This window comes from Aphidius gifuensis, linkage group LG6 (assembly GCF_014905175.1).
Source record: "Aphidius gifuensis isolate YNYX2018 linkage group LG6, ASM1490517v1, whole genome shotgun sequence".
NCBI classification, from domain to species: domain Eukaryota; kingdom Metazoa; phylum Arthropoda; class Insecta; order Hymenoptera; family Braconidae; genus Aphidius; species Aphidius gifuensis.
Window position 1 is genome coordinate 7,448,563 of NC_057793.1, and position 21,644 is coordinate 7,470,206.

General features: G+C 22.7%; 6 protein-coding genes across 8 annotated transcripts; 2 read left to right on the top strand and 4 right to left on the bottom strand.

The window, feature by feature from the left end:
• Positions 1 to 1,914: 1,914 nt before the first annotated feature.
• LOC122859743 (sodium- and chloride-dependent GABA transporter 1-like) lies at positions 1,915 to 4,452 on the bottom strand. Its single transcript, XM_044163426.1, has 9 exons — positions 3,932 to 4,452; positions 3,745 to 3,873; positions 3,575 to 3,674; positions 3,133 to 3,504; positions 2,847 to 3,063; positions 2,626 to 2,778; positions 2,362 to 2,565; positions 2,122 to 2,292; positions 1,915 to 2,055 (listed from the first exon to the last, which is right to left on the bottom strand). Exons 1-9 carry the CDS (start codon positions 4,305 to 4,307, stop codon positions 1,915 to 1,917), a joined length of 1,863 nt encoding a protein of 620 aa, XP_044019361.1. The 5' UTR covers positions 4,308 to 4,452.
• A 135-nt stretch (positions 4,453 to 4,587) lies between these two features.
• On the bottom strand, positions 4,588 to 5,869 carry LOC122859221. The gene is made up of 4 exons (XM_044162645.1): positions 5,607 to 5,869; positions 5,445 to 5,540; positions 5,118 to 5,365; positions 4,588 to 4,948 (listed from the first exon to the last, which is right to left on the bottom strand). The coding sequence occupies exons 1-4, from the start codon at positions 5,841 to 5,843 to the stop codon at positions 4,600 to 4,602; spliced, it is 930 nt and encodes a 309-aa protein (XP_044018580.1). The 5' UTR covers positions 5,844 to 5,869; the 3' UTR covers positions 4,588 to 4,599.
• Positions 5,870 to 6,014: 145 nt separating this feature from the next.
• LOC122859222 (L-ascorbate oxidase-like) lies at positions 6,015 to 12,196 on the bottom strand. 3 transcript variants are annotated; one of them, XM_044162649.1, is made up of 10 exons: positions 12,090 to 12,196; positions 11,838 to 11,919; positions 9,064 to 9,163; positions 8,595 to 8,715; positions 8,311 to 8,521; positions 7,781 to 8,167; positions 7,346 to 7,705; positions 7,057 to 7,281; positions 6,769 to 6,984; positions 6,015 to 6,655 (listed from the first exon to the last, which is right to left on the bottom strand). In XM_044162649.1, the coding sequence occupies exons 2-10, from the start codon at positions 11,911 to 11,913 to the stop codon at positions 6,504 to 6,506; spliced, it is 1,848 nt and encodes a 615-aa protein (XP_044018584.1). In that variant the 5' UTR covers positions 11,914 to 11,919; positions 12,090 to 12,196; the 3' UTR covers positions 6,015 to 6,503. The 3 variants fall into 3 exon arrangements, with proteins under 3 accessions (XP_044018584.1, XP_044018582.1, XP_044018581.1); XM_044162647.1 differs by lacking the exons at positions 11,838 to 11,919; positions 12,090 to 12,196 and adding exons at positions 9,277 to 9,484; positions 9,574 to 9,779 and having other exon boundaries at positions 6,430 to 6,655; XM_044162646.1 differs by lacking the exons at positions 11,838 to 11,919; positions 12,090 to 12,196 and adding an exon at positions 9,277 to 9,779 and having other exon boundaries at positions 6,430 to 6,655.
• Positions 12,197 to 13,330: 1,134 nt separating this feature from the next.
• Positions 13,331 to 14,958, top strand: LOC122859223 (cell cycle checkpoint protein RAD17; the record flags this gene model as incomplete). The annotated part of the gene is made up of 4 exons (XM_044162650.1): positions 13,331 to 13,379; positions 13,445 to 13,862; positions 13,939 to 14,095; positions 14,163 to 14,958. Coding segments are annotated over exons 1-4 (1,392 nt in total), but the record flags the coding sequence as incomplete, so codon positions are not given.
• Positions 14,959 to 15,138: 180 nt separating this feature from the next.
• On the top strand, positions 15,139 to 19,099 carry LOC122859224 (WASH complex subunit 4). The gene is made up of 2 exons (XM_044162651.1): positions 15,139 to 16,980; positions 17,044 to 19,099. The coding sequence occupies exons 1-2, from the start codon at positions 15,383 to 15,385 to the stop codon at positions 18,761 to 18,763; spliced, it is 3,318 nt and encodes a 1,105-aa protein (XP_044018586.1). The 5' UTR covers positions 15,139 to 15,382; the 3' UTR covers positions 18,764 to 19,099.
• Positions 19,100 to 19,175: 76 nt separating this feature from the next.
• LOC122859225 (CUE domain-containing protein 1) lies at positions 19,176 to 20,867 on the bottom strand. The gene is made up of 4 exons (XM_044162652.1): positions 20,317 to 20,867; positions 19,541 to 19,961; positions 19,373 to 19,462; positions 19,176 to 19,312 (listed from the first exon to the last, which is right to left on the bottom strand). The coding sequence occupies exons 1-4, from the start codon at positions 20,425 to 20,427 to the stop codon at positions 19,176 to 19,178; spliced, it is 759 nt and encodes a 252-aa protein (XP_044018587.1). The 5' UTR covers positions 20,428 to 20,867.
• Positions 20,868 to 21,644: the final 777 nt, after the last annotated feature.

Genomic DNA, 21,644 nt, shown 5'->3' on the forward strand with positions numbered 1-21,644 from the left:
CAGCCAGTTTTGCACAAGGTAGTAGGGGATGAAATGACGAAACGATATGCGCCAGCTTTTACTTTGCAGCTGCGTGTTTTAATCCTCCATCAATTTATACATATATTTTTTTTTTCTTAGCTACATCTTGTATTGTTCAAAGTGTAAAAACAAAAAACAAAAAAAAAAATAGTGAGCTTGCGCCTACGTAAAAAGCAATAGCAAAAAAAAAAGATAGACAACCACAATCTGTTGGTCGTTATCTTATTTTTTTTATCAAATACACTTGAATAAATTCTTTATCTTGAAATATTATTTTATACTAGATAAATTCTTCTATAAAATCTTTAGAATTCAACACGTTTTCTTTTTTTTTCCTTTTTAATTTTTTCGATAATGTTAAAAGCTCAAACGTTTCTTAGACCTATATATTTTAAATATTCATTATACAATAAATTAATTATAATACAAGTGAAAAATATAATAATTGCAAATTTATGGTAATTGATAATTATTGTATATTTATTTATATAAAAAAATAAGATTATTATTATTATTTTTGTGGAGATGAAAAACACATGGAAATTATTATTTAATGCGTTATAATGCAACTATGCAAGTACATGCAAAACATCTGGTAACACATATATTTATGGAAAAAATAAAAATAAATAAATAAACATGACAACTAGCGCCACGAAGTGGGTCAATACTTGCATCCCTCTTTTTACCTGTGTGCATTATTGCTTCGTCTTAGCCAAACTGAAACTTACCTTTTAAGTTTACTTGCCCCTGACCGCCATATTTTTCTAATCATCATTATCATCATTATCATCATCTATGATATTTCAATAAAAATAACCATCTACCAAACTTAAAACTCTTTTAAAAAATACTTTTGGTATTAATTTTGTTGCGTGCAAATAAATATAGCCTCTTGAAAATTAAACAAATTATTTATTTTGCTCTTTTACAAATGCCTCTTGCTTTTCACCTTTTTTATTTATTTATTTATTTTTGTTTTTTATGTATACACCTATGTAAAAGAGAAAAGTAATAAAAAAAATTTTATGACTCCATGATTTTTTTGTTTATCAGATAAACAATAAAAATGTGCTTTTTTTTTATGCATTAATTTTTTTTTTTTTTTAGAGATTTATTGATTTGTTTTGAAAAAAAATTTAGTATCTTTATAATTTTTTAAATAAAAAACATGATGACAATTTTTAAATAAAAATTAAATTAATGTTGAGACTCAAGTTGAAAATTATTATTAGAAAAAATATAAAAGAAAAGGGCAAAAAATTATTCAAGGATCGCATCTTATGTGGAGTCTTGCATTCTCAGTTTTCTTGAGACGATAAAAGACGTACTTTTTTTTTTCCTTTTTATGAGAAAAAAAATCTCATTTAAAATTCATAGATACCAAGGGGATTTTATAAAGAAAAAAATAAACTTTGAGACATGTAGATCAAGTGAATAAATAATAATGAAAAAAATAAAATTAGAATTACAATGAACTTGACGATACATATTTATTTATCAATTTTTATTTATTTTTTTTTTAATTTAAATTTATTCAATTAATTAATTTTATTTTTGAATTATTTTAAATAAATTTTTAAAAACAAAAATTTGTATTTTTTGCATACAAATTACATGGAAAATTTGCATGTTATTAAAAGTAATTGTGAATTTTTGTAGCTAAAAATATTTGTGCATTTGTGAATATTGAAAATACATAATTCATACAGAAAAAAATAATATTTATATTTATTTCCAAGATGTAATCTTTTAGAACGTGTCAATATTATATCTAAAATCTATAAACTAAAAAAATATCTGATAACAATTTACAAATGAAAAAAGAAAAGTTAAAAAAAAAACTACTTTTAATATTAAATTTTTAAATTCAATCACTTTCTTTTTGAATATTCATTTATGTTGACTTGAAAAGCTATGATTATGTGTAATTAATTCATCATTACTTTCCGATATTGGAATAATAATTTTATTTTTCGATGAATCTTTACCTCGAGACTTTGAAATATTCGCTTTCAATCCTTTTAAAAAATTCTTCAAAAAACAAAACAAAAAAAGGCTCATTAAATTATAAATTAATTATTGTATTTTAATTTTTACCTTTTTGATTGATTGTGGCTCGGTGGTAACATAATAAATTACATAACCCGGTATCCAAATCATTGACGACAAACTAATTAAATACCCAATAACCTGAGACCAAATTGGGTATTCATAAAAATCTCCATATTTCAATGGTTTCAATTCAATACATTGAAATATAAATATACACTAAAAAAAAAAAATAATATAAGCCATACTTTATAAATATAAAAAGACAAAAAAAAAAAAAATACTTACAATCATTATAACTGGTGCAAAAATTAGCCAACAAAATGACCAAAATTTACTAAGCTCAATTCCCATCATTTTATAAATACAATTTGTAAATTGTTTTGTTCCAAATATCCATGATATTGCAATTGTTTGAAAAAAACAAACCCAAAGTATTGATATACCACTTGCAGAATACGTGTCCATTAATTGAAATATATAAACACCACCCTGTTTCATTTTAAATTTATAAAATTGTGAGCTGTTTTTTGCTGCTAAAAATATACTCACCTGAGTTACCATTGGAATTCCTAGGATAAACATTAAACAACAAATAATAAGTGTAAATTTATTTCGTTGTTGTCGTAATATATTTGGCCAATTGTCAATAATTCCAGTTATAAATGCTTCAACAGTACAAAATTCACTGTCAATGCCCAGCATCTAGAAAATATACAAAACAAATATAATAGAAAAAAGAAAATAAAATTTATCATAAATAGAAACTTTACAATTAGCATGAAAAAAAATATTCCAGCCCAAATTGGTGATCCAGGTATTTTTGATATAACTTGTGGATATGTTGAAAAAACAAGACCTGGTCCACTTTTAACAACACTTGATACATCTGTGTTTTGTTCATGTGCAATATGTCCTAGAATCGAAAATGTAACACATCCAGCAACTAGGCATGTTAATGTATTGACAATACACGTTATCATTGCATCTCTATATATTTAAATATAAAAAAAAATTAATTAATTTTATGTTATTTATAATTTAAATTATTGCTATTACTTGAAAGAATTATGATGAAATTTATTGAATGATCCTAGAGCTGGCAATGCACCAGTTCCAATACTGTAGGCAAAAAAAATTTGTGTTGCACCATCAATCCATGGTTCAGATGTTAAAAGTACTTCCCATTTTGGTGTTATATAATATTTAATACCAATAATTGCACCTTTTAATGTTACAGCTCTTATTAGTAATATAATCAATACAAAATTTGGAAATAATGCTGTAAACCATATGATTTTTCCACTTTGATGAATACCACGACGAATTATTAAATAAATTATTATCCAACCAATTGTTAAACAAGTCAATAATTCCCACTGTATTTTACCAATATTATCAATTCCATTTGTAACATTTAAAACACGTCGTCTAATTATTATTAATATTTATCATTAAATTTATCATTTATTTGAATACATATTTTTATTAAATTACTTACTCCCAATATTCTTCAACTGATGAAGTATGATTTCCATTATTATTAGTATTTAATAATGAAATATTTAATGTATAACAATTATCAGTATTCCAATAATTTTCTAGTTGAAAAAAATTTAAAATAAATTAGAATTTTATTTGAATTTTTTAGCTGGTAATTAGAATACTTACTGCAATTGCTCCATGGTAAATTTGGAAGTTGGCTAAATGTACTTATTAAATAGAAAATAGTCCAAGCAATTATTATACAATAATATATATTGAGAAAAAAAACAATTGTCATTGTGGCATATCCAACACCTTGAAATAAAATCATGTGAATTAGTTAAGAAATTATTTATCATTTGTAAAATTGTACCTTGTAAAATTGGACAAAGTTGACCGATTAAATTAATTCCACTTGTTCCGAGATATTGTCCAATAGCAACTTCTTGAAAAAATATTGGTATACCACAAAAAATCATAGCAATACTATATGTTATTATAAATGCACCACCACCATTTTTGTAGCATAAATATGGAAATCTCCAAATATTTCCTAAACCCACCGAGACACTTATACAACTAAATAAAAAATCAAATTTATTTTCCCAACCAGCACGTTCATTGTCATTGTTTAATGATGCTTCTGATATTTCAATACAATCACATGTTACAATTTGTGATGTTGATGAATCCAATCCAATTTCTTCAGGTGTTTTATTATTGATTTTTTTATCATTAAATTCAATCATTTTTAAAAAGAAATTATTTGCTCTTATAGAAACCTCTCCTGCCAACTTGAGATTTTATAGTAATGTCAACAAAAATATTAACGAATGAAAAATTTATTTGATACCTATCAAGAATCATAATCACGCTTGCGCAAATTTTATTATCCCTTTACATAACTCTGAAGGTTAAATAAATAAAAATTATAGTAAACTACTCTCCCTAATTAATTAATAAAATAAATAATCAATATTTAGAAAAAAAATATATATTTTAATAATAATTATTCATGAAAAAGCTTTGTTATTTTTTAATTTAAGAATTGTTGAATGAATTGCTGGGTATAACAGTATGACAACCACGTTTATTTCTAGTTTGTCTTGGTAAAAATTCTTCTTCAATATTTTTAATTTCACTTGCACCAGTTACTGTCTTTAATGATTTCATTGATATATTTTTTTGTTGATCTTTTGTTGTACATCTTACCCAATTTGTTCCATATGATATTGGTGATATTTCACGTTGTTGTTGTTTTTTATCATGGGAATTTAATGAATCAACAGATATTTCAGATTGATAATCATCATCATAAAATGATGCTCCATCAGTTTTATCAGTTGCTGGTGTTACATCTCTTGCTTGTCGTGGTGTCATTCTTCTTTCTCTTTTAAAATCAAAAATTAAATTAAATATTATTAACAAATTATAATAATAATTTTATATATAATAGAAAAATTAATTAATCATAAATAAAATTAAAAATTGAATGTTTTTTTTTTGTCATTTCTAAATGTTTTTTTGAAATATAAAAACCTTGATGAAAATCAAATAACCTTCCCGCATCAATTTCAATATTTTTTTCTTTAATATTTGTTGTAAATATTTTTGATGTTAATTTATTTATAATATTTTTAATAATATCAACATTTAAAGCTGTTAATAGACCACTTCCAGATAATGATATTGATAGTATCCAAGATATCAAACTTGCTGATAATACTGGTGGTTGATTTGGTGGTGGATAAAATGATGACCATACTTTTTGCCACCATGGAAATGCAATATCACGAAATTCCATATTCTATTTAAATTTAATCAATTTATTAATTATTTCTCAACTAATTAACTATGTTATTATTTTTTTTTAATTATTTATTTACGTTATTCCAATAATTCCAGACACTGCAATATAAAACTCTCTGAATAATTAGCCAATGCCAAAGAACAGCATTTATAATTATCCAGCTAAAAGCCATCTATAACGAATCATAAATTTATTTTATTAAAAAACAGCTTTTAACTGTACGAGCATTTAAAATTACCTGAAATGTTTTTTTAATTTTTCCATTTGATATGTTTAACCAATCAAGTGTCAAGTGTCTCCATATCACAACTGTTATTGCAATGATAATTATGAGAGATGGTAATGTATGAATAAAATCAGGACCAAGTGCTATTTTTCCATATTCACGATAAACATTATGACGAAGAAATAATATATCTTTTGGTGATGTTAATAATGTTAATACCTGACTTTCCAATGCACTTAGACAGGACATGTTAAAATTATTTTTTTCTTCTTATTGAAATTGAAAAATAAACAAAATTCATTTGACATAGAAAATAAAAACATTTGAAAATAGATCAAATAGAAGAAATTAAAAAAGCTGTGATTCAACTTCAGATTATATATTAATTACGAATGAAAATTTAAAAATACATTTAGAATATTTTTTTTCATTGGGTAATAGTATTTTTTATTATTTTATCTATCTGTCTTAATTTTTTTCAAACATTACTATGCTATTGTCAAGTAGCTCAGTTATTTGTAATCAAACAAATAATTTTTTTCAAATCAGATAAAAAAAATTACATGCTATTTAAAAAAAAATATTATCTATCAAACTTGATGAGTATTTCAAATTAAAAATAAGTAAATTTACTTTTGTTTTACATAAAAATTAGTAATTCAATTTTAACAACAAGTAATTACTAATTATATTTACTAAATTTTTTAACTTGAAAAATTTTACTATATACACTTATTTATGTACACAAGTAATTAAAAAATTATCACGTTGTTAATTAAATATTTATATAAAAAAATATAATAAAAACTTTAAAACTGTAACAAATAATAATAATAATAATATCAATAACTAAATTTCAATTAAAAAAAATGTAAATTGATTTTGTTTTTTTATCTTTTTGTTTTCAGTCTAGATGAGAAAATAGTCAGGCCCAACAAAAGATCCACATTTGGGAAATTCATTTGGTGGTGGTACCATGTCACCAACATCACCAACTTGAAGTATCACATCAAGGCCACGTGTCCACTCAAATGCATGCTCATCACGTAACATCCAGTAGCCTTGTATTAAATAAATTAATAAATTATTATATAATTATTTAAAAAACAATATTCCCTTGATAAACAAGTATATCACTTGGGAATTGTGATTATTGAATAATCTAAATATTCACCTGGATTATCAGCCTTGAAACGAATAGCAACTGCACTGTATTTTGGTACAACAACAGTGTCTTTTAATATTGGTGAATCTAAATTTCTTAAAAATAAACGATTATTATCATCCATATCTTTAATTTCTTCAAGACTTTTTTTATCACCAAGATATCTTGCACCAACGACATAAAAATTATAACCATGAAGATGAAAAACAAGATCATCACGTCCAGCTTTAAACGAAAAATAATTTTATAATACAAGTAAATTATAAAAATTAAATAATTCAATGTTTAAAAAATTACCTTGATCTATCAAAATTAATTCAACAGTTGATCCCAATGATATTTTTTTAATATTAACACACTCACAAGATTGTTCAGGTTTATTATTACGACATTTGTATGTTGTTTTTGGATCAAATTCTGAACAAATAATATCATAAGGTATATCAACACCTTGTGTTAATAATGGTGATGATGGATATGTAAAAGATCCATTATTAATATTCATTTTCATCTCAAATTCACCTACAAAAAACAAAATCAATTAATAATAATTAATTAGAAAAACAATTAAAATTAAATGGCAAACCTAATATTTCTGAAGATTGCATAACTTGATTAATTGGAAGATAAATTTTTTCATCGACATTTAATTTTTGCAAATTGAATGGAATTTTTTTAATTGATTTTAATTCACTTCCACAAATTGCATTGGCTGTACCACACTTGTCAACTGGATTTGTCGTTAGTTCATTATAGATAATTCCATTTATTTTCTGTTGTTGATTAGGTTTTTTTAATGATGATAATGTATCTTGATTATGTCCTTGGTACTTTAATAATGCTGTACCACTTATTGGTGTTGAACTACAGCCTTTTTCTTCATCAACATTAATTTTATAAATTGATATTTCATTATCTGTTGTTAAAACAATATCTGCTCTTTCACCTGTAATTTAAAAACCCACAATATAATAAGTATTTTATTTATAAATATATATTGTATATAAAAAATATTATTTACCTTTAGCAAGAGTTAATGATTTGATAATTTTTGGATGAATTGAATTACCATCAAGTGCAATTATTAACATGCTATGTTTTTCAATAGTTACTGTAACTGGACATGAGCCAGCACCACCAGCATTTGCAATTCTAAAACGATATTTTTTATTAAAATTAACATTAAATTCTGTCAATGGTACAAGTGGTCCATCATCTTGTCTTCCTTTTCCATTGATCAATAACAGTGCTGGTTTTTTAGGCAAATCAGTTAACATTGAATGATGCCATTGAGATATTAGCAGGACATTATTTGGGTCATCAATGTCATATAAATTTTTATGAGGTTCTTGAAGATCAGCTTGTCTAACAATCAACGAGCCAAAAATACCGTTTGATACATCAGACGCTTGAAAATAAAATAAATTGTATAAAATTAAAATATGGTTACAATGTTTTTCTCTTTGTGGTAGGTCATCATTTTATTTTTATTAAATTGTATAGCTAATAGAAATATAATATTTATAACAAGTAATTAGTTTAAGAAATAACCTGAATGTGAATGCCAAAGATGTGTTCCTGGTACTGATGCACGAAATTTATATTGAAACGTCGTGTAACTTGGTATTGGACATTGAGTTACTAACGGTACACCATCCATCCATGGTGTCTCAAGTTGATTTTGTCCACGCCAATGTATTGCTGCTGCTTTTCCTGGCAATCTATTTATCACATCAACCACAAGAATATCATTTTGACAAACCTATTTGACAAATAAACAATTATTATTTATATATTTATTTTTTACTTTCAATTTTTTTCAAACAATTTATTACCTGAATACTTGGACCAGGTAATTGACGATTTACAGTGAGAATACCCCGACGATGTCCATCAACAGAAATACAATGATTTTCTAAACATGACGTTTCATTTATTGGACAATCACTACATGCTCTGTTGAAAATAAAAAAACATAATACTATTTTAATGATATCAAGTTTTAATATGAAAAATTCATTATGTAACGGTTTTTTTTTTTTTTGTTTCTGCAATAACTAATCTCAAGTGCACTGTCTAATAATGTTTATGTTTAACCGTTACGTTAACTCTGATGCAACAATGCTCATGCATATTTGCTTGTTTATTTTATTTTTTTTTATTGTTATTCACGCTTATTGTATTGTAATAATAATTTTTATAAAAAATTTTCTTTTATGTCTAGACAAAGTAAATTTATTTGTTGTAGAAAAATAATAAATGGCTGGTTTTTTTTTTTTAAATATTCAATTTATTATTGCTTACTTGCTCAATGAGTGGAACGGCTCGAGAATTAATTTCACACGACAAATCATTGGCCAGTCGAGATGATGACATGGTCGATCACAGGATAAAAATGTTTGTTCTGAATCAAAAAATAAATAAAAATATTAGTTTAGATTTATTTTTATTCAAAGAATTAGCTAATTATTTTTTCTTCTATTTTATTTATAAATTAACAGAAGGAGGTTTACTCACTGGGTGTATAATTATTGACATGTAAAAATGTCGCTGCTGATAAAGTCATAGAAATTATAATAATTATACGTTTAAATTTTGTAACCGGATTTATTTTATCATCATGATCACGATTATTTAATATTTTTTCTGATATATAAAACATTTTTTTTTTAATTTTAATTATCGCACTCGTTTAAATACATCAGTATTGATTATCCCCTAAATTCTAAATAAATTTTTTACATATAAATTATTTAAATTTAATAAAAAAAAAATATATATTTTTATAATTATTTAACTGTTGTTTTTAAATACTCAAAATGTTTTTAGGTCGAAGTCTTGGAACTGTCGATATATTGCTTTTTTTTATTCTTTCAAAATTTGTAATTTTTTAAACTTCATGATGCAGGTGGTTTGTTTGTCTCAAAACCAGGCCAAGGACCATTGAAAAAAAAATACGTAAATTTAATTTCAAATTTATCCGAGTATTTTTTGTAATATAATCAACTTTATATTAATATTTAATAAATATATACGCAACGACAATTTAATCAACAAAAAAAACTAATAGAAAATTTTTTTTATTTTTCTAAATATTGTATTTATTGCTATGACAAAATAATAAAATATAAATTTATTATGAAACTTGAATTCATTAATAAATTTATCAAATAATTTAAATAAACAAATAAAATATATTTCTAATGCCACGAGTAATTTCAAATGTCTATTAAACTTTATACCAAAAAAAAAAAAAAAAAAAAAAAAAAATAATAACTACATGAAGTGTCGTTTGTATCAGTCGATCGACTGAAGTAAATTTCTCTGTGAAACAAGTCCCAACTGCTATAAACGAAAGGAAAAGTAAAAATAATAAATGTAGATATTTTTATATGTATATTTTTTATTCCTTAGACATAACCAATACATTTATTTTTTTACTGTCCCCCAAAATATCAACGAAGAAATATATAAAAAAAAAAATTGAACAAAAAAAAACTATATACAATCCTTTCAAAATGACCTATATAAACAATTTCTTCATCATCAATGATTAATGATAACTAATATTAAATAAAAAAAAAAAAATAATATTCTAAAGAAGACGAACAAAAAAATACTTGAACATTTCAAAGTAAAGAAAAAAATATAATTGAATAAAAAAAAAATAGTGAAAGTTGTCATTTAAAAATTACATATAATATTGCATATATATTTTAAAAATTTAAAAAATATTATAAATATATGAAGGATAAAATAAATTTTGTATTTTAGATTTTTGTCTGGAGGATTAAGTTGGCATCTTGCTCGACCACTTGGCCACTTTCATCTCACGACCTTTCTCCTTTTTATTAAATGTATATGTCTACACAATAATTTCGCTTTCGCTCAACTATATTACTTCCATTTGATCATTTTTTTAAAAAACTCCCACTTCAATTATTGTCACTTGATCAAGTTGGAAAGCAGTTAATATATTTTTAATCTCTAAAATTCAATGATCATGTTGATCTATTTATGATTTTAATTTCTTATTTTAATATTAATTTATTAATTGGCGTCAACTTATAATATTTTACTACTTTTTTTGGCCTTTTTTTCTTTTTGTAATTCAATATTTAATCGTGACCCAATATTAATATACTCGTTTTCTAATAAATTAGTGTTAAATAAATAATTATAAATTTTTTTTAATGGGTATTTGGTTTAATGAAAATAAATAATAACTTGAAAGTTCACTAGTTTCAATCGTGCCATGTATATGAGGTGAATAAAACCGGTTTTATTTTTATTTTTGCAGATGGAATATTTTTACCAATTATTTTCAACGGTACATGATACAGGATATAATGTTTTGAATGAAATTCAATAATAAAAACAATAATAAATTTTCTTTATGATAAATAGTTAAAAATAATTTTTATTTATTAAAAAAAAAATATATTTATAAATTCAAAATTCATTTGGCTTGAAGATTAAATGTGAAAAAAAAATTATTATTCAAAATTATTGAATATTTAATAAACAAACTGATTATTTAATTTATTTTTTGAAATTTTAAAAAAGAAATTTCTTTAAATAAATTATCAAGTGATGATATATTTTTATTTTTCGAATTTTTTTTTCGATTTTGTGGATATGCAATATTTTTCAATAAATTTATGCAAATTATTTACATTTTTTTCTTTTCATTTTTTTGTTTATTGTAATAATAACTTTCACCGTTGTCGATCAACAAATATAATTAATATATTATACATACTATTTATTTGTAAATGCTTAATTTTCTTTTAATAATTTTCACTGTTAATAATACAAAATTTCACATCATAAAATATAATTTTAAAAAGATCATAAAATTTAATAATTTGAAAAAATAATCATTGTCATAAAAGATAATATTAAAACATAGAGAAATTATAATAAATAATATTCCGAGAAATTTTTAAACGTTTAAAAAATTAAAAAACAAATTGATAATTTACCAGCCAATAAAATTGATATTTTTTTTGTAAAAAAAAAACATTAACATTATACAAATTGAATAAAAATAAAAAAATACAATGTCAATAACTTACCAGGAATTGGTGTGAAATAAATAATTGTCGCAACAACAGATCCAAGACCCACAAAAATTGCAAATCTAAATAGCATGATGACCTAAAATCAAAAACAGTTTTTCTTTTTGTGTGTCATTACTGTTATCCCTAACAAAACAATAAATAAACAACTTATTAATTTAAAAAACCTAAAAAATGCACTTAATTAATTATTAGGATTTTATTGTTATAAATATATATTTTTTTTAAATAAAAATAAAGCCAACTGACAAGTAAATAGGTGATGAAGAAGTGGTCGGTGTCGTAGTCGCAGTAACACTAGCTGCACGAGACAAGTTCATTGCCAGGTAGAGAGTTGATCCGTTCATTAAATAAATAAATAAATAAAAAACAACAACATACACATTGAATAAAAAAAAATAAAAAACAAGTTAGCATATATATAAGACAAAACAGGAAGGATCTTTTCATCTACCAGAGAGCCTCGATTCTAGTATGAAAAAAATACATTCACCAAATAGTTTAAATAAAAGAGGACATCATTTTTTTTTTTTCAAAATAACAATCACTCATTTTCTATACTTCTTTTAATTTCAATAAATGTTTTATATTGCTCTAAAATAATTCGAGAGTTTGTGTTTTATATTGTACAAATTATACGGAAGTAAAAAAAAATAGCATGAAATTTTTTCATGCGTTAAAATAAATGCAATAACATACACGATATATATTGAAGAAGAGAAAACGCGAAAAAAAATAATATAATTTGAATAATTTTTTTAAAAAACGTGACATGATTGTTGGTAAAGAGATTTTTTTTCTTTAAATATGTAATAAATCTAGGTAAGGCTAGTTATTATAAAATAAGAAAAAAATATTTTGCTGTATTTGTTATTTATATCAATAATTTCATCCTATTTTGTTTATAATTATTTATTTTATCTATAGAATATATTTATTATTAAAAAAAAGAGTTTTATATATAGGACATATTTAAAACGTGGACTGTACATCAAAGATGGCGGTGTTATCTTTCGAAATATTTCGAAAAATATATATTTCGAAAATTTTTCAAAAGTATTTTCGTATTAACAGTGTATTGTAATTATTAATAACAATTATAAATATAAAAAAATAATTAGAGTAGTTTATTAATACGCTAAATTATTAAAATTATTTTATTATTCATTTTTCTTTTTCTTTTTTCGTAATTTAAATGTGAAATTTTGATAAAAATATCCAACAAAAGTCCTAATACAAATACTAAATTGTATTTTATGTTTTTAATATCAATGGACAATGAATAACACAATTGAATAATTAATTAATTAATAATTTCATTTCAAAAAAAGTCCACCTTTTTAAAAACCGATTACAGCGACATGTTTGTTGGTAAAAAAGAAAATTATATTTAGAAAAGTCAGGTAAGGCTAGTCATTGAATAATAATAAAAAAAATATTCTGTTATTGTTATTTGTTGTGAAAAAAATATATCTTTAGAGTTTAGATAAATTATATTGAATAGTTAAACAATAAAAAATGCCACCAATAAAAAAAATTGTGAGTAATAAATTTGTAGAAATAATTATTTACATTTATTGTTAATTATTTTATTTATTAAACAGAAAAGCAATGGTGCATGGACACTGTCAAATTTCGATTTTGGACCATCAAAAAATTCAACAGAAATTATCAATAAACCAAAAATGAAAAAAAAAATAATTACAGCTGATGATGATGATGATCTTGATGTGGTATATTGTAAAATTCCAAAAATAAACGATAAAAAAATGAATAATTTTTCAGCAATATTAAATGCCTGCGAGCCAAAAGAGTCATCACATTTATCAGTTAGTAAACAAAAACAAAATGAATTGGCTGATTGGTTGTGTTTCAAAACAATTAGAGGTAAACCAAGAATTCTAGTCCTGTCTGGACCATCTGGATGTGGCAAGACAATTGCATTAAAAGTATTAGCTAAAGAAAGTGGCTTTGATGTTGTTGAATGGATTACACCAATGGACACTGGTGTCATTGATGATTGTAATAAACAATTTTACACTTTACATAAATTAAAAATTAAATTATTAACTGCTTAATATTGTTATCATATTTTTAGATTCATCAACAAGACATAGTGATAAATTTTTTGACTTTCTCATACGAACAACAAGATACAATTCAGTATTCAATTGTAATGACAGACGTCTCATGCTTGTCAAAGATATACCAAATATATATTTTTTCGAAAAAGAAAACTTTCATAATTTACTTGAGTAAGTTTTATAATTTATATCAGTTATTAATTTACCCTAATAAATTATTTATATATTTAATTTTCAGTCAGTATATGAAAATGGGACGTGAACCATTAGTTTTTGTTGTTGCTGATTCAGAATCAAGTCGTGTACTTTATAATTTATTTCCACAAGATATTATTGATAAGTATGAAATTGATACAATAAATATACCATCAACAACACCAACAGCTATGAAAAATATGATTAAAAGAATATCAAGTATTCTAAATAAAAATGCTGGACATATGCTTGACATAAAACAAGATAATATTGATGAAGTATTGTCAAATAGTATTGGTGATGTTAGAAGTACAATTTATAATTTAATATTTTCATCATTAAAAGTAACAAATGAAAATTTACAAAAAGATTGTGGATCACGTGGTGAAAGTTTAGGTTTACTTCATGGTATTGGACGTGTTATTAATCCAAAAAAAATTAATAATGGTAATGAATGGAAATTTGCACATAATCCAGATGATATTGCTTCATATTTTCAATCACAATCATCAATGTTTTTATATTTTTTACAAGAAAATTATATAAATACAATATCAACTATTGAAGAAGTTGATAAATGTGCTGAAATAATGAGTTTATGTGATACATTTAATTCACAATGGCAAGATATTAATTTAATTAAAACAAATTTATCAATTTGTATACGTGGTGTTATGATTAATAATAAAAATCCAGTAACTAAATGGAATCCAGTTAGAAAACCAAAATCAGATGAACTTAAAATACGTAGAGATTTAACAATTGCTGAAGAAAATTATTATAAAAAAATTATTAATCCAAAATTAGATAAAAATACAATTGATCCTGATAATATTATTGATGATAATTAAAATATTTTTTTCTCTTATTATTGTATCTTTAGTAAATTTATAATAATTTTTTGTATTTTAATATTAATAAAAGAATTTTTTTTTATATCTTATGTAATATTTTATTATCTAGATAATAAAATTTCATCATTATCTCATCTGTTTAATGACAACAAGACAGACAAGACACAATCTGACACATTCAAGTAAATATTTTTAGTGTAGTTGTGTACATTTTAGTGTCATCAACACTGAAAATTGATAAATAAAACTAATAAATTTGATTAAAAGTCTCGAAAAATAGATGTACCATCAATATTTAATAATGATTAATTATTAAAAATAATAAAATTAATGTTAGAAAAATAGAATTAACGTCGAAACATAAAAAACAACATAATACATAACCTAAGAAATAATAAAATAAATAAACATGATTGAATCATCCTGGACATCAAAAGAAGAAGAAGAAATTCAAAAACTTGCTGGTAATATACAATTACGTAAATTTAGTGATTTTTTTAATGAATTATCAAAAACATGGTGGAGTTCATCTACACCATCAGTACCATCATCAACACTTGAATGTATTTATGAAGGACCAATACGTTTGACAAATAGTAATAATAAAAATAATGAAAAAATATTATCTCTAATTGATACAGAAAATAAAAATTTATCAAAAATACTTGGTACAATTGCTGGTATATGTCGTGAAATACGTATATTAAAATTTGAATTTAAAAAACATTATTATAAATTATTTGCACATGGTGAAAATTTTGAAAATAATATTAAAAATAATGATTATGATAATTATTCAATATTATATAATGATTTACAAAATTTATTTATTTATATTAATCGTATAAATAAAGTTATAAATATATCAATACAAAATTTATCATATTTAACAAATCCAACAAATGAATTATATTTACCAGCATTATTAGAAAATGTCATTGATTTATTTATATTGTTATTAATGATTGATGATATAATATATTTAAATCCTGAAATATATGATAAATTTAAAAAATATAAATTTCAATTACGTACTGTTATGCATAATCCAAATAAATATTTATCAAATAATAAAAATATTAAAAAAAATAAATTACGTATATTTGATAAATTGCTAAATGAAATTGAGACAAAAATATTTAATAAAAATATATTTAATAATGGTATTGATGATATTATGAATTTATCAAAACCATCAATGATGAATGATCATTTATTGAGTTATTTAAAAAATATATTAATTGACATTGAGCTAAAATTAAATAATAATAAAAATTATATAATTGATAAGTTAATTATTAAGCTAAATATTGGCATTGTATTGTCAATTAAATTATTTGGTACAAATGATAAGAAACTTATTAAAAAAATATATGATATTGATAGAAAAATTTTTTCTGTAACACTTATTGGTAATATTTTATTTATACCATGTAAATTTTTAACAGAGCTATTGTCATTTGATTATTTAACGACATTTAATATTCAAGCTGGTGAAAAATTATTGATAGCAAAGCTACAAAAATTACCATTATTATCAATAAATTTAATACAAAAATCAATAAATTGGTGTATTGAAAGTAAAAAATTATTATGTGGTGATGATTTTAATATAACTGAAATTAAAAAACAATTTTATCATTTAAAGATATTTATATATTTGTTGATGGAAATTAATGAACAAGTTACATTAATAACAAATTTACATGCAACACTTGGTAAACCAATGTCAAGAATAACTGTGCAAATAATATGTCGTTTAATTGAAGTACAAAAAACATTGGAAACTGAATTATTTAAAATTGGTCATGCTGTTGTACAAGCACATGCAAGAACACTACAATATTTAAGTTATGAAATATTAATAATATTAAATAATGCTAAAAAAGGACTTGTAGAAAAAGATCATGGTTATTCAAAAGAAAAGCTAGATGCATTATCAATGATGAATTTAAGTATGAGATTAATAAATGGTAATGCAAGTGCTGATAGAAGATTAATTGCCAGGTAAATAATTTTAGTATTAAATATTTTAATTTATACAATGCTTATATAATTTTTTTATTCTAGATGTGCTTTGTCAATATCACGACAATATTTCGATACATTTTGTGATGATGATGTTATTAAGTTGAAAGAAAAACTCAATGATTACGATACAATTGCTGATTTTTATAATATTATACATGACATATGTGATTACTCAGTAATTTTACATCATCAAAATATACTACCAGCATATTTATCATCATTAATTGAATCTGATCAAGATATAAGTCATGTTTTATATTTATTTTCTGCATTTAATACAGCAATATCAAATTATAATGATTCAAAAAAATTTAAAAATAATCGTATTAATGAATTAAAATTAACATTTAAAAATAATATACTTGAACCAGCATGTAGAGAAATCGAAACATCATTACGTTTACATGTACATGAACATTTAAAAATCGACAATAATAGTAATCCATTTAAAAATGGTACAAAAAATAGTCTAAGAATAATAAATTCATTACCATTAAAAATTGGTAATAATATTATAAATACAAAAATATTCATTGAAAATTATTTAGATGATATATTTTATAATTTAACAACAATTGAGTTACATGATTGGAAAACATATCGTACAATGTATGCATTGGGTAAATATAAATTTAATATTAATACAATTGAAAATCATTTACCAACTCAAACAATTGAACAAGGTCTTGATTCATTATTTATCATGAGAAATATCAATATATTTGTATCAAAATATTTATATAATTTAAATACACAAACATTTATTGAACATGATAATAATAATAATAAATATTTAAATACAATTGGTATACGTCATATTGGTAATTCAATACGTACACATGGTCATGGTATTATGAATACAACAATAAATTTTATTTATCAATATTTAAAAATTAAATTACATATATTTTCACAATTTTTATATGATGAACATATTAAATCACGTTTATTAAAAGATATTAAATATATTAAAAAACAAAAAGATCATTATTTATCACCGTATACATATGATAGAGCTGAAAAATTTCAAAAATCCATAAGAAAACTTGGTATGACTGCTGATAATTTAAGTTATCTTGATCAATTTCGTCAATTAATAACTCATATTGGTAATTCACTGGGTTATGTTAGATTAATAAGATCTGGTTGTTTACATTCATGTGCAAATGCAATATCATTTTTACCAGAAATTAATAAAACAATAAATTTTCATAATATATGTAATAATTTAAATTATAATTCAATAATTACAGAATCAGCTAAAAAACTTGATGATGATATTGATAATTTAGTTAAAAATTTTACAGAAGGTATACAATATTTTAAATTATTAATTAATGTATTTTCATCATCATTTCGTGATTCTAAAAATTATCATTTACAACAATTTTATTCAATAATACCACCATTAACATTGAGCTTTATTGATAATGCAATATCAAATAAAGAAAAAATATTTAAAAAAAATAAAAATGGTGCTGGTTTTACTGATGATGGTTTTGCAATGGGTATTGCATATATTAATTCATTATTAGATCAAAATAATGAATTTGATAGTTTACAATGGTTTGAAACAGTTAATAAATATTTATATAATGAAAAAAAAATTATTGAATCAAATAGTGAGGGTGAAGATGAAAAATTCATTCAAACAAAAGCATTGACATTAAAAAGACTTGATGAAAGAATTTCTGAATTTCAATTACTTTATTATAGTTTATCTGGAGCTAGAGTTTTTTTTAAACAAAATGATTATTAACATTTATTTATTAATAAACAATATGTAATATTTTCAATAAAATTTCTTCAATATTTATTATTTGTGGTTGTTTAATTAAAATTACAGTACTAAATTTAACTTTTAATTATAAATTATTCTATTGACTATTATTTTTATGACTAGGCGTGCAATTTTTTATGATAAATTAAGTCTCATTGTGAACATAATTAAATAAATTAAATTTACATAACAATAATATCAAGTGCAGCTTTTTTTTTTTTCATTTTTTTTTTTGATCATTTTGTTTATCAGTAAGTTAATAGTTTAAAAAAAAAACTATCAACAATACCAACATTTAAAAATTCAGTCTTACATTCTAAAAAAAAAAAAACTACAATTACTTTTGTTTATAATAATAATAGTTTTGTATGAATTTATTATTTTTAAAAAATTAACTGTGAGTTCTTGATGATTCTTCGGGATCTAGTAAATCATCACAAGAAACTGTTGGTGGTAAAAGTTGTCGACCACCACGTTTTTTACTTCGTGTAAATACTTTTGTTAATTGTGCAAATTTACGACGTGATACTAAAATAAAAATCATATTTAAATAAATAGAAAAAAAAGTGTTTTAAAATGAGAACAAACCTTTTCCCATATTTCGTAGTTTTTCTTTAAATAAATCTTCATCATCATGTGGCTCAACAGTTTCACATTTACCACGTGATAATTTTGTATCTGCAAATTTAAAAAAACAATAAAACATATCAATTTTTGATAAACAATAATATATTATTAATGAAAAAATTAACAAACCATTATCCAATGTATTTAAAAAATCTTCATTCCATCGTAGCTCTGACATGAATTCTTCATTTTGTAAAAAAATAGCAATTCTTTCATCTTCAAGTATTGATGAATCATGTCCAGTAATAATATCTGTTGTTCCATCATTACTACATTCACCACAATTTTTTGTTATTCTTAAAAATGTATCTGGCAGTGGTCCCAACAATGGTGGTTTCCATTTTTGTATTTGACTTTTTAATGATTCATCAATATCAGCTGCTGTTGTTGTTGTTGTTGCTGTTATTTTTTTTGATACTGTATTCATTTCTGGTGAACCATCACTCTCTTCCAATTCACTTCGTATTTTTTCATTTTCATTGTCTGTACTCATTGCCAAAAGTTGATCGATCGTCGTGTCTACTGCACCCTGATTAGACCTCAAAACAGCCTGTAAAATATTTTAAAAAATATAAATTTAATCAAGTAATTTATAAAAATAAAAATTCTTTTTTTCAAATGACAATGTAAGCTACAACTCTATTACAAAAATATGTAATTATCAATGAAATTATTCTCAAGTTAAACTACCTTCAACAAATTCATTTGAAAAAAAAAAAATATAAAAATATAAATAAATAACAATTATCTCAATGTCATAGTTAGTTTCTTTGATGAGTAAGGAAATTCTTTTAATTTTTTTAACATGTTTTGATAAATATTTTTACCTTGAATAAATTGCAATAAATATATATACAGGGTTAACATGTAATAATAATAATTAATTATTGAAAAAACATAAATACCTCAATGACATCATCATCCATTTGTGGAAACATATTTTTAAAATCTGCCATTGCCTGATAAAATTCAAGGGTAGTTTGTTGTTGCTGTTGTTGTTCAGCAGCTGATGCCATATTTGCAATTGTATTTTTAATTTTTCAATTTTTTCCTCAAAAATAATAATAAAACTTTAAATAAATATGCCTGTCAAAATGTATATCATTACGTAATAAACATTGACACTTGTTAATTGTTACAATATTCATTTACACATTTTTTAAAAAAATTTTGTTAATTTTTTTCTTTTAATTAGCTTAATAATTATTTATTAATTGCAATTTAATTAATAATTATATTATATTTTTAAAATGTACTTTTTTCAATCTCTAATTTGTTTAAATAATTATTTTTTTTATCTACATTATATGCTATGATTATCTATTTAATGTTTTATTAATTTTTTATCAATTTTTTATTATAATTTTATATTATTTTAATTATTTAATTATTGACACTTTGACAGCCACCAGAGAAACCGAATTTCGGCCACCCTGACGGTCTGTCATTCAAGGGTAAATTTTCAATAAATATTATTATCATTATTTTTCAACCCTTGTATAATGAAAAGAGAGTGGAAACACCCAACGTTTAGTCAGACATTGTCGATAGAAAACAAACTTATCAGCTGAGCAAAAGGGTGGGTTTTTCGATTCAAATTTAAAAATAGTAAAATTACGAAAAATAATAATAGTAAATTGTATTTGATTACACAAAAATATATGTTAATAATTTATAATTTATTGCAAATTTAAATTGAACTTTGAATTTTAAATTGAACAGAAACAAAGACAAAGTGTTAAACGACAATAACAATAATAATAACAACAAAAGAACGGTAGGAAATGCGATGAGGGAAAGGTGTAACCGTTAAAAAGTAATAATTTTTTTTTTATTGCAAATATTACACATATAGGTAAATGCCGCATACCATTGAACACAAACATAAAGGTCAATTAGAGTCCCAAGGTTTACATAACCACAAATCGAAAGGTTGTCGCATCACTATTGTACCATGATTTTATTTAAAAAAAAAATTTTTTATTATTATATTTCAATCACTAATAATAATATATGAAATTTGATGCTATTTTAAATCAAATTTTTACGAATTCTATTGATTTTTTTATTGAATAAAAAAATAAATAAAAATTACACAACGATCATTGATTGATATGATAATAATTTGGTTGTATTTATTCATTCAATTGAAGTATAATAAAATATAGAATGGTTGTTTTATAATTTAATAAAATAATTTTTCCATAGAAGGATAGTGCATTGTGTTTGTTAA

Bases quoted from the DNA above. Each gene is read 5' to 3' on its own strand.
- LOC122859221 (XM_044162645.1), bottom strand. From the start codon at position 5,843: ATGTCCTGTCTAAGTGCATTGGAAAGTCAGGTATTAACATTATTAACA. The intron at 5,541-5,606 runs GTAATTTTAAAT...GATTCGTTATAG, and splicing joins AAATTAAAAAAACATTTCAG to ATGGCTTTTAGCTGGATAAT. The intron at 4,949-5,117 runs GTTATTTGATTT...TGATTTTAAAAG, and splicing joins ATTGAAATTGATGCGGGAAG to AGAAAGAAGAATGACACCAC.
- LOC122859224 (XM_044162651.1), top strand. From the start codon at position 15,383: ATGATTGAATCATCCTGGACATCAAAAGAAGAAGAAGAAATTCAAAAA. The intron at 16,981-17,043 runs GTAAATAATTTT...TTTTTATTCTAG, and splicing joins GATAGAAGATTAATTGCCAG to ATGTGCTTTGTCAATATCAC.
- LOC122859743 (XM_044163426.1), bottom strand. From the start codon at position 4,307: ATGATTGAATTTAATGATAAAAAAATCAATAATAAAACACCTGAAGAA. The intron at 3,064-3,132 runs GTAATAGCAATA...TTAAATATATAG, and splicing joins TTTCATCATAATTCTTTCAA to AGATGCAATGATAACGTGTA. The intron at 2,566-2,625 runs GTGAGTATATTT...AAAATGAAACAG, and splicing joins GAATTCCAATGGTAACTCAG to GGTGGTGTTTATATATTTCA.
- LOC122859222 (XM_044162647.1), bottom strand. From the start codon at position 9,421: ATGTTTTATATATCAGAAAAAATATTAAATAATCGTGATCATGATGAT. The intron at 7,706-7,780 runs GTAAATAATATT...TTTAAATTACAG, and splicing joins ATCATTAACTCTTGCTAAAG to GTGAAAGAGCAGATATTGTT. The intron at 7,282-7,345 runs GTTTGCCATTTA...TGTTTTTTGTAG, and splicing joins GCAATCTTCAGAAATATTAG to GTGAATTTGAGATGAAAATG.
- LOC122859225 (XM_044162652.1), bottom strand. From the start codon at position 20,427: ATGGCATCAGCTGCTGAACAACAACAGCAACAACAAACTACCCTTGAA. The intron at 19,962-20,316 runs GTATTTATGTTT...AATATTTTACAG, and splicing joins TGGATGATGATGTCATTGAG to GCTGTTTTGAGGTCTAATCA. The intron at 19,463-19,540 runs GTTTGTTAATTT...TTAAATTTGCAG, and splicing joins TTTAAATACATTGGATAATG to ATACAAAATTATCACGTGGT.